The following is a 12,911-nucleotide window of genomic DNA, read 5'->3' on the forward strand; positions in this document are numbered from 1 at the left end:
GATGTAAAATGTTGTAAAAAGAAATTACAATTCCGCGGAAAATCCACATGCTCGTATCTATATCCAATACATCTCTGAAATAACGTTACGATATTTTCTTGTGTTGTCCACACACCACGTACTTACGAAGCCTTAAGAAAGTCCACATAAATATTAATTTATACGTATCGTATGCTAAATCCGTTTACTCTAATGACGTCATGTTAATGTTACTCAACTACTTTTCTTTTCACGAAGCGTTAGAAGTAGAAATAGAAATAAAAGATTGTGTTCCGAACAATAATGAAATTAAGTATGTTAGTGATGGATGGGTAAGCATTCGTCAAAGCTTAACTTAGTTCATTAAGCGGAAAATTTGAAGTATATTGCGGCGGGTGCTCGGTTTAATTACTCAGACAGCTTTGTGCCTTAAGCGCAAATTAATCCCAATTTGCGCTTGCATAATATTAATTCACGAAATGTGCCAAATTACAATAAGCGGGTTTCCAAGGCCTTATTGCTAGCTCACCTACAGGGTAGGTGGGAGTAACCCATTACGTAAATCAATTAAACGTATGTCAATTTATTTTCAAAGCGTCGATTTAATTGAACCTTTTAGACTATTGATGGCTGGATCATATATAAGTGCTATGCTCGACTTGGCAATAATTTGTTTGGCATACTCATTTTCCATAGCAATATAACTGAAGCTGCGTTATTTCCGAGAACAATGTTATGACGTTACTTTTCTGGGACAACGACTCTTTATTGTGTTTTGTGTTCTTCTGCTGCATATTTTCGTGGTTTAACCAGCAAAGTTGGAGTTCGTGCAAAGCGTGAATAAGCATCATCTGAAATGCAGTGGCGTAGCTAGGTAACCAAAGGTGGGGCAAAAATTGACTAGGCCCCCAACTAACCTATATAAACCGTTTGTTCCGTATTCCGAATGTGGGAGAAATTTTCACTAGTTCAATTTAGTTCAGGTATAGTTTGTCGGTCACAGTCCACGGGGCCCCCTGAGCTCTGGGGCCCCGGGGCACTGCCCCGTCTAGCCCTCCGGTAGCTACGTCACTGCTGTAATGACATTACCAGCTTTGTCGTCCTACTTACCGCTTCTTTTTGCGGCGCCTCCTCCTAGTGCCGCAGCGTAAGTGTCAAATTAGTACATAGTAAAATGTTCCTCTACAGGGTTAAATTAGTGGTAAGCCTTATTGAGTAGACAGGTAGAAGGTATAAACAGTAACCGACACAGCGTTAGACATGTTTGTTAAATGGAGTAACGTGTTTCATGTTTCATTGTGATTAAAACTCCTGAATTCTAGTGTTGCAACGTGCTCTTTCGTATTATCTTTTCCCATGAAAACTCTCGTGCGGACACCGACAAAAAATCATGAGTGTGTCGATACCTGTGGAAAAGACTTACGTGTCTGATCGACAGCAGCACACGGAGTGGAAAGTCGTTGAGACCGCGAAGAGCAGGCATAGTGCTAGACCGTAGACCACAGCAGCGATGGCTTGAGGAGCGTTCAGGGAGCGAGTGAGCAGTTCCCTTGCACCCAAAGAGGCTGGCGCCACGCAGACTGCGTGGGTGCAAACGTTTGCTACGTTCTCTACCTGGTTGACAAAGGAAAAACACTTAATATAGTTAGGCGAAAGCTCCCAGTGACATTCTGCGCACAAGCGGACAAGGTCACCGCTCTAAGCGCGCACCATTTGCGCCCATTTTTGACACTGTTAAGAAAATATCATTAGATTTAAAATGAGACTGCCTAATTTGAAGATCGCAGTATACCTAATATACCAAAAAGTGAAAATATAGCTAGAATTGTTTGAAACTAATAGACACCATTAATTTATAAGTTTTATAACATTTTCAATCATCTAAAATATTATCGAAGACTTGAAGATATATAGGTATACGTACTTTTTTTGTGAATGTAAAAACTCAGGGTTCCCTTTTAATTTCAAATCTCATCGATCAACAAGAAAGGCACAAATTATATAACAGGAATAGCGATAAGGCAAAGCGTGTTGAATCTTGGAAAAAATTGTGATGGATGAAATATAATATGGATTTTTCTGCATAACGGCGCCACGTGTATGAAGCAAACCGATTTTTCGGTGTTTGAACTTTCTTATGTAGAAAAACTATTCCTAAATTACGTCTAGGCCTATATTCTTTGAGATAAAGCCATTGGCACTAGGCCAACATTGCTACTCTATTGTTTTTAGTTTCTAGGCAATGCCGTAACAGATCGTTGATATGAGGCCGTAGCAGTTCTTTCCTCATACTCTGACATTTAAGACAACATAGAAGTGAAGGCTATATCAACTCTAGCTACCCCTATTACTTATACAACTTTTAGTCTGAGGGTTAAAACTGACTACAGAAGAAACTTTTTCACAGAAATAACAAAACAGTATATCCTTGGAAGGACTAGCTTTAAGTTTTGCAGATATTTTTATGATCAAGATTCGAGCGGGATGAAAATGTAAATGAGATCTCGTCGGGGGTTTCGGACTGGGTGATACACTTTATGTGGTCCTCATGCAAACCAAATAGGTGTTCTGTAATAAATAAGTTGAAAAACAGCGGGGGTTCTGCGAAGAAAGTAGGTCAAACAATACATATACGATATTTACGATATGGCGCAAGGTTTCTAGTGGAAATGCTTGTTAGAAATGGGTCTTATATTCAAATGTACAAGGTGAAATATACCTTGTGACACAGACACTTGATGTGCGCGGAAACATACATATAATTGTTGTGGTTGTCCTATGGAGGTTCCTTTATTAAATCATCAAAGGTTAACCTGACGTATCGCTGAACTTTGGCCACGAGTGAACTCTGTGAACTCAGGCATGAATGGACTATGTATGATATTGATAATGTACCTAATGTTATATGTAGATATCATAATACAGTTCTCGTTTATAATGACGATAAGCGTCAGTAATTTTTGTTAGATTTGGTATTGAAAAAACAAAATAATTAACTAATTATCGAATATTAATCATAGGCACAACATAAATGTATCAAATTTTTCCACCCACCGATTTAGATTTTAGAGGGGGGGGGGACCCTAGATTTTAATGTTATTTTTATTTTTTTATTGTACCATTTTGTCAGCATAGTTTACATATATATCCGTGCAAAATTACAGCTTTCTAGCATTGATAGTCCCTGAGCAAAGCCGCGGACGGACGGACAGACCAGACAGACAGACATGGCGAAACTATAAGGGTTCCGTTTTTGCCATTTTGGCCACTTTCAGTTTGCCAGGGACAAGTATTCGAAATTACTCATGTTGTTTGATGCCCGAACGATCGACCGCAACAACCTTGCCCTATTTATTGGACTAGGGATTTCAGGTGGAAATAAAATAAATTGTCCATCAATCCCGGTTAATCTCTGAATTGGTTTTCCCGTTTTCACTAATACCACGCCTTAGGTATGCCTTCCATTCTGGGGTACGTGTCTACTTATTATTCAAAATCAACTTACGATGTTTTGACATACAGTGATCTGCTTTGCTTGTTCTGTTATGTATTAATAACCTACCTTATTTAAAAAAACTTAAGAACACACTTTAGCGGTAAACCTGCCTGACTGCTCTAATCTAACATTAGACAGACTCTCGGAACCTACAATTATTGGGCAAAGTATGCCCTAACAAACTAAAACTATTGTAACAAGCCCAAACACGGCATGTTCAAGACAAAACAAGGTTACGTTGTTCTATCTTGGAGCTCCAGTGTTTACCTTCCGCTCCGGCTCCATCTTCTGATCAGCGCAATGGTATTATTATTTTATTGTCATTAGAATAACCTACGCATAATTGACAAGTTTCAAATCGATACGACCATTAGAAGTAGGTTCAAATCGAGTTCCAAGATTTGATCAGCGTACCATAATTAGTTTTGTAACTTAATGTGGTACGAGTATGTAACCAAATCTTGGAGGTTCACTTTGTGTGAAGGTTGTACCTAATCTAAAAGCGTGTTGAAATATTAGTGTGATTAAATTAATTTTATCTTACCAAAAAAAGAGCTATTTATTACTTTTCTCTTCAATCTATCTTTGTAACTATATTTTTAACCGACTTCAAAAAAGGTTATCAATTCGAGTGTATTTAAAAAAAATGTTTGTTACCTCAGAACTCCGTCATTTATGAACCGATTTGAAATTTTTTTTTAGCTCGTCTAGGAATGTCTTCAATTAGGTCCCATAAGCACCAAATCAGGACCTGATGATTGGATCTTAAAACGTACCTATGCAATTTCCCATTGGATCTTAAGGAAATCGAGGGAAGTCTTCAAATATTGTAGGGACACCTATAGTAAATTGGATATATTTAGTAGTAACTCGTGCATTTGCTCTTGAAAATCATCATTTGCTGAAGTGGAACTGATGATGAAGATCACAGTTGACCATCGGAGTTACTACTCAATAACAAGTATTTCGCGGGTTGAATTTCAATTACTTAAAACAGTTGCTAAGCTATTTATGCGCCTCGTAATGCATATGGTAAAACGGGTGGTGAAGCACCAGGACTCCTCAATAATGAACGTCTCTGCATCGGAAAAAGCAATCTTTCGTTAAAGGTGATGAGCAGTTGATATTAAACTATTGTATCTTAGATTATTTACACTAAAAAGCGTAAAAAAAATTATAACAAAAAATGAAACCAACTACAAAACGCACGAGCCTCGTGCTGAGGCACCGACCGACTTCAAACTGGTAGAAAAATATTTTCATGGTTTTATGTAGTCGGTTCAATTTTTGTTAGATTTTTTTTTTCTCAATGTACTATATACTCGTAAATTACAGGAGTGTCGCCGACAACCTGATATAAATAAGGCAACAAAGGATTCTGCGTCTAATGATGTTTTCATCTTTAGAATACTTACTAGTATATTTTAAGTACAACGAGGGACTAAGGAGCCAATAGACACCCGACGGTTAACCGCCCGAGCTTTTTTTTAGGGTTCCGGAGCCAAAATGGCAAAAACGGAACCCTTATAGTTTCGCCATGTCTGTCTGTCCGTCCGCGGCTTTGCTCAGGGACTATCAATGCTAGAAAGCTGTAATTTTGCACGGATATATACAGGGTGTCCCAGAAGTACCACGTCACAGTGACACCAGAGGTAGGCCAGCTCAAGAGGAACCTAACCAACCTAACATGACCCCAGTAAAAGTTGCACGGTTTTCGAGTTATTACCGAAATAAAGATTTTTGGGATACTCCCCTTTGTCTTGACATTTTTAGTACCAGCATCGACTTGGAAAGCTCTTAATAACAGTTTTTTAATAGGACTGCTTTCGGAGTTTAAAGTTTTAAGTTGGTTCGATAGGGCTTCGCTAAAGTGATAAGAATGTCTAATGTTTTTGGAGTGTGATACATGTTGTCATACCATTTCTGAATCTGCATAACATGTCTAATTTATTGGCGTTATTTGTTTGTTTTGTTTCTAGTAATTTTTGTCATGGCAGATGGTTAAAGTTGAAATTCTTATTTTTGAGACAACTTAAAATCAAGATTAATAAAGTTTTTTTTCAGCATTTTACGGTAGTTACTGACAAAATAACACACTGCACTTCTGAAGTAAACTATTCACGATTCGATACACATAAAAAACTGTTATTAAAAGCTTGCCAAGTCGATGCTGGTACTAAAAATGTCAAGACAAAGGGGAGTATCCCCAAAAATCTTTATTTCGGTAATAACTCGAAAACGTGCAACTTTTACTGGGGTCATGTTAGGGTGGTTAGGTTCCTCTTGAGCTGGCCTACCTCTGGTGTCACTGTGACGTGGTACTTCTGGGACACCCTGTATGTAAACTATGCCGACAAAATAGTACAACTAAAAATTCTAATAAAAATTTCTTATGGTACCTCCCATAGACGTAAAGTGGGGGTGATTTTTTTTCTCATCCAACCCTATAGTGTGGGGTATCGTTGGATTGGTCTTTTAACCATTATGGGTTTGCTAAGACGATTTTTCGATTCAGGGATTTGTTGCGAAATATTCAACTTTAAAGTGCAAATTTTCATTGAAATCGAGCGTCCCCCCCCCTCTAAAATCTTAACTGGTTAGTGGAAAATTTTGAAAAAATTCAGGATGGTAGTAAGTATATCAAACTTTCAAGGAAAACTATAACGGCTAAGTTTGCTTGAGAATTATTAGTAGTTTATGAGTAAATAGCAGTCTAAGGTATAAAATATACCTAAACTTGGAAGATTCCGTATAAAATACGAAATCCTTAAAAAAATATTACTTAATTTTTTCGTAATGGCTACGGAACCCTATTTTGGGCGTGTCCGACACGCTTTTGGCCGGTTTTTTATTAGTGAGGGCGGCTAAAAAAACCGAGGGTGTTTATGAATGGCTTTTAGTCTTGGGGTGAAGGAAGGAGGTGAGGTTTCACTTCGACTTCGAGAAAATAAACAAGGACTGAACTCCAAAATAAAATATATCATGCATCTAGCAATTTAGAACATTAGGTACAAACTTACGACGTGTTACGTATTGCATTGTCTGCATTCATATTTAAATTTTGGTTTGACTTCATGTTAATTTCAAACTGACATTAGGTACTTTTAAAAAGTAAAATAATAACGCTTCAACATTTACATTTTAAAATATTGAACAAGATAGGTATTTCAGATCCAAAACGAGTATGTATTTTCAGCCAATGTATCTCCATAAAGCTAATATGTGTAGAGTCTCAGGTGGTTACTGTCGGTTACGACGGGACAGGTAGACAGTTAGGTACGCTATTATAATTATATTATGGTATGGAACACCGTTTCAACTAGAATCCCTTGAGACTATAGGTAATAATAGCTTGGGTATGTATTATAAGACCGACAAATCATAATACCTACAGTTGAAATGTCGACGCATAACACATCGAAATTCAGAATACCGAATGTACAAAATACCGACAACCGATACACCGAAGGTCGAAATATCTATTTTTAAATGACCGAAAGTACAAAATCCCGAAATGGGGTATGTATTATAATACCGAAAAATCATATTACCTACAGTTGAAATATCGACACTTAACAAATCGAAATTCAGAATCCCGAAAGTACAAAATACCGAAAGTAAAAAAAAGTTTGATATGTGCGAGCGAGCGAAGCGAGCAAGCAAGACGGTTCGAGGCAAAAGCGACTTGGATAGGTTAGGTTCAGAAGGCTAAGGCGGGAGCGAAGCGGAGCGTAGCTCCCGCCTTAGCCTTCGATGTTAGGTTTTTTTTTATTAGTTAGTATCCGAGTCGCATCTGCTGCGAACCGTCTTGCTCGCTCGCTTCGCTCGCTCGCACACATCTTTTCCTGCTATATTTGTTTCGTCTTTGGTATAACGGGCAGTTTCGGTATTTTGATTTTCGATATATTGATTGTCGATTATTTTACTTGTAGTGATTATGACTGTTCGGCATTATGAGTTTCGACCTTTCGAGTGTAGGTATTTTGATCTTCGGGATTGTAGTCTTTGGTTTTAGGCTGCCGGTCAAATGTACTTTCGGGATTTCAAACTTTCGGTCATATATCCATTCGACGTTTTAATATCGGCCTTCCGTCCATAGGTCTTGTGAAATTCGGTCTTTCGTTTATCGGTATTATAATACATACCCAATAGCTTACCGTCATGATTAAATTATAGTGGACCTATGCCTAGTCAGTAGGTACTTAATAAATGAAAATGATTGGTCCAGGGACAGATGATAGGTACCGTTAATGACAGTGTTGACGTTAACCCATATATGCCCAGACCATTTATGGTCTCCGATTTCCAATGGTCATTTATGGTCTTCGGTTTCGATTTTTTCAAGTAACTTAGTTTTAGTCCTAGTCTTATCTATTTTATTATTGTAAGGTGGTGGTACTTATGGAGCCAAAATAAATCTTTCTTTCTTTTCTTTCTATTTTTCGGGACAAAAACGATCCACTGGGCATATATGGGTTAAACGAAAGGTTAGTTAAACGAGTGTATAGTACGATGATAACTGTGTAAAAGGACTAAAATAAAAATCCTTACTTATTCTAAAAAAAATATTAATACATTAATATTATAAATGCGAAAGTATGGCTGTCTGTCTTTCTGTTACCTCCTCACGCTTGAATCGCTGAAACGATTCAAATGAAATTCGTTATGAAGATAGTTTGAGAACCTTTGAGAACCTTGTCCATGGTAATCGAGGCGTAAACGTGAACGCGTTCGGGCCGTTTCTTGAGTCCAAAACTTGCGTGCTATGCTAAGCTAAGTAACATACCTACTACCCAGTTGCTGAAAACCTTAGTTTCAGTAGCTGTGTTACTAGCACGCACGCATATAAATTACACTTACTTTAATAAATAGATTGACTTGGCCATCGCATGAAAATTGAAAACACATTCTCACAAGTACTTAATACATATTAAATTAGATTATTTAGTGCGATTGCCAAGTTAATCTACTTATTTAAAACATAAAAGTATTTTTTTATATTGATACATTCACTATAAGATGTTAGGTTAGCTAAATACAGACAGAAGGACCCTTAAGTAGGGACTGAATAAATTGATCGACTTAGTACAAAATGGATCTTACAACTTTTTACGGTAGAACTGAGTTGCGAGACTTGTTTTTTTTTACAAATATTTTTTATTGGCATTGAATTTATTTATTTTGACGCTACTAAATATCAAATTTTGTCTGGTTTTCTGACTCAAGCCTGTGTCTGTGGATAGGCCATTAGAACGGAGTACAGGCCCTATACCACGAAGTGCAAAACTCGAACTTCGTATGTTGCCGTCAAGGTCATTTGAAACAATCAATCAATCGTTTTATCATAGTAAAAGAGGTTTTATTTAGAACTTAATCTCAATAAGTACCTACCTACTCGTGTATGGTATTATATGCTGTATGTTTTGGTATACTTATTCAAAAAAGCGCCATTCGTGCCAGATATTTTTGCACGCTCCGCTGAGGAAGATATTCATGCACGTGATTGTATTCATGCACGTGATTGTACAAAGGTATAAATTATACCTATTAAATTGAGGACCTACAGCTGAATTAAAAGCCTCAAATTGCTGCCTATGAAATATAAAAATCTTAACAAGACAGATAATACTGTCTGTCATATACGAAAATAGGCATCAGCCAACGATATTAGTAGGTAAGGTACATTCATTAATTTTAACAGGTATCAGAGGCCCAACGTTTCTGACGCTCGCGATCGCAATCAAATGACAGTTTTTGTATTGTATGCGAAATCTGTCATTTCATTTGAGTGCGATCGCGAATCGTCAAAAACATTAGGCAACACGGCCTCAGGTATAATGTTTCAACATAAATAAGACTGTATCGTTAAGTGTAAAGACAACTTGATACTTGCACAACATAGTATTTTGACATTTAAAAATATTTTGATAAGAGAAAAATGTTCGTCATATGTCACAAAACCGATTTCCGTTGATATTTATTCTGCAAGAAAAAAAATTCACTCAAATTTTTATTTCATTTTCATTTCATATATTCTGCAAGAAAAAAAAAAAATGCGAGGCCTGACACCACAACAGCGACAATCTATTGTGAACAAATGGTGTTCAGTAAAAGGTATTATGTAGCGAAAACTGGCAAAAATGGAAAACGTAAGTGTAGAAGCCGTTCAATCAAACTGCAATCCGTAAATACGGCGAGAAATATACTTTCCATGACCGACACCGACCAGGCCAAAAACCAGGTCCATCCAGTCCACAACTGGATCGGAACATACGGCATACGCGTCTAATAACAGTGAGCTATCTGTTCGAGACGCTAAAAAACTGAGAACTATGAGGGATGGTGTAACGTACTAAAAAAAAAAGGAATAACTTAAAGACATTTAAAATACAAATGTAATTCCGCACATGAATTTCGAAAAACTCAGAGGTGCGAGCCGTGGTTTGAACCCACGACCCTCTGCTTGAGAGGCGATAGGTCAAACCACTAGGCCACCACGGCTATAATTTCATAATCGGCTATAATTAATCACGGAATTACATTTGAAATTTACCACGAGCTTTTCGGTGAAGGAAAACATCGTGAGGAAACCTGCACGAACCTGCGAAGCAATTTAATGGTGCGTGCGAAGTTCCCAATCCGCACTGGGCCCGCGTGGGAACTATGGCCCAAGCCCTCTTGTTCTGAGAGGTGGTCTGTGCCCAGCAGTGGGACGTATATAGGCTGGGATGAATGAAGTTTATTCTTGTCTTGATACCTAACGATACAGTCTATAACTATTATATTATATTATAGGATTATAACTATTATAACTCCGATTATACCTTATCAAAGCTTCAAATCTTTTCATGATTAGAGTATAATAATAATATTTTTTTGTGATACATACAATATACAATAGCCCCATTAAATCTTGGAGTACTAAAACTACGGAGAGTTCAACATGCTTACCCCCTACTCATTTCATTAGTACCTAATAAATAACCTAACCAACCTAGAACAATTGAAAAACCCCCGACATTGTCATTTAAAAGTTCAGGTTGAGCCGAATTTTATCCAACATAGCTAAGACTAAGAAACACCGCAAGGGACTCGCTTTCATGTAAAAAACCGGCCAAGAGCGTGTCGGACATGCCCGAAACAGGGTTCCTTAGCCATTACGAAAAAATAAGTAATATTTTTCTAAGGATTTCGTATTTTGTACGGAATATTCCAAGTTTAGGTATATTTTATAGGTACCTTAGATAGCTATTTACTCTTACACTACTCATAATTCTCAAGAAAACTTAACCGTTACAGTTTTCCTTGTAAGTTTGATATACTTACTACCATCCTGAATTTTTTCGAATTTTTCCACGGGGGGGGGGACACTCGATTTTAATATAAATTTGCACTTTAAAGTTGAATATTTTGCAAAAACATCACTGAATCGAAAAATCGTTTTAGCAACCCCCAAGATTTCGCATACAAAAACTGTCATTTGATTGCGATCGCGAGAGTAAGAAACATTAGTCAATACGGTACGGCCTCAGCTTACTAGATCAAGATCACCAGCTGATCAAATGACAGTAAGAAGCCGTAATTGTCTAACGCGCAATCGCATTCACCATATCTTTCTTCCCTCGTCTTATACTAGAAAGGACATGCGCGGTCCGAAGGGTGGGCGGACGGTTCACAGGGGACATGCATGACCCCCCAAATCGTACACGCCAATTGCAATAATCTTTTAAAAATATACAAATGAACTAGTGACCTCCTCCAAAATTTCAGTCATTTCGTCTTTGAACTTTTGCGTAAAATTATCAAAAGGCAGGCATACAGTCGACTGCCCAATAAAAGGCACACGCTACCTCGCCCCCTACTGGAATTAATTACAGATTGTTTGTACGCAAATTAGTGCGCACGGCGCCTCTGGTTGGTTTGATGCTCTAAGCTACCAGCATGATGATTTACGATCGGATACATTAATGATTAGGTACCGACATTGATTGTAATGTATACGCTTATATCAGCATTTACATAATCACATCATAAAATTATAATGTTGAATTGCAGCAAATCACCTTAAATCACTGTTTTTTTATCATAAAAATAAATAGTTCGATCGGACCCAATTTATAACTCACCATCACTCCTGGACATAGATATATCACCACTGTTGGATATAGGCCTCCCTCCTATAAGTACCTAAAATACCTACATTGCAAGTAAAAATAAATAAAATAAAAATAGTTTATTGAATAAAATGTATGGTCAGCAAAAAGTATCGTCATCATTATCTCAGCCTATATACGTCCCACTGGGCACAGGCCTCCTCTCAGATTGAGACAACAAAAAGTATCGTCATCATCATCTCAGCTTATATACGTCCCACTGGGCACAGGCCTCCTCTCAGATTGAGACAACAAAAAGTATCGTCATCATCATCTCAGCCTATATACGTCCCACTGGGCACAGGCCTCCTCTCAGATTGAGACAACCAAAAGTATCGTCATCATCATCTCAGCCTATATACGTCCCACTGGGCACAGGCCTCCTCTCAGATTGAGACAACAAAAAGTATCGTCATCATCATCTCAGCCTATATACGTCCCACTGGGCACAGGCCTCCTCTCAGATTGAGACAACAAAAAGTATCGTCATCATCATCTCAGCCTATATACGTCCCACTGGGCACAGGCCTCCTCTCAGATTGAGACAACGAAAAGTATCGTCATCATCATCTCAGCCTATATACGTCCCACTGGGCACAGGCCTCCTCTCAGATTGAGACAACAAAAAGTATCGTCATCATCATCTCAGCCTATATACGTCCCACTGGGCACAGGCCTCCTCTCAGAATGAGACAACAAAAAGTATAGTCAGCAAAAAACTTATTTTTTATTATTACATTTGTAATTTGTATTACATTTATAATAGGTATCTGAAATCAAATTTTTAGGGTTCCGTACCTCGAAAGGAAAAAACCGAACTCTTATAGGATCACTTTGTTGTACGTCCGTCCGTCTGTCAAGGTCAAGACCCTTTCTAGGGTTCCATAGCCAAAATGGCAAAAACAGAACCCTTATAGTTTCGCCATGTCTGTCTGTCTGTCGGTCCGTCAGTGGCTTTGCTCAGGGAGCAAAAAATGCTAGAAAGCTGTAATTTTGCACGAATATATATGTAGGTCTACTATGCTGACAAAATGGTACAATAAAAAAAAATAGTATTGTTGAGGTCTTTTAAAACAATTAGGGGTTTGCTAAAACGAATTTTCGATTCAGTGAAATTCTTCTCATTCAACTTGAAAGTGCAATTTTTCATTAATATCTAGTGTCCACCAATGTAACAAAAGAAAGAAAGAAAAAGCTATGTGCAAAATCAAATCTTCAAGTTTAGGTTAATTTTGAATTGTACATTGATATATCAGTCAATCAGTCAGTCAGTAATGAGCAAA

The 12,911-nt window shown here is 37.7% G+C and overlaps 1 protein-coding gene across 1 annotated transcript in view; it reads right to left on the reverse strand.

Moving 5' to 3' along the window:
- Window positions 1–12,911, reverse strand: part of LOC141440662 (monocyte to macrophage differentiation factor) — a gene marked incomplete in the record, with an annotated part of 33,642 nt that overhangs the window by 18,997 nt on the left and 1,734 nt on the right. The window contains 1 exon segment of the mRNA XM_074105185.1: window positions 1,403–1,593. Within this exon segment, the coding sequence (XP_073961286.1) occupies window positions 1,403–1,593 (191 nt within the window).

The sequence above is a fragment of the Choristoneura fumiferana genome, chromosome 23, assembly GCF_025370935.1.
Source record: "Choristoneura fumiferana chromosome 23, NRCan_CFum_1, whole genome shotgun sequence".
Classification (NCBI taxonomy): Eukaryota; Metazoa; Arthropoda; class Insecta; order Lepidoptera; family Tortricidae; genus Choristoneura; species Choristoneura fumiferana.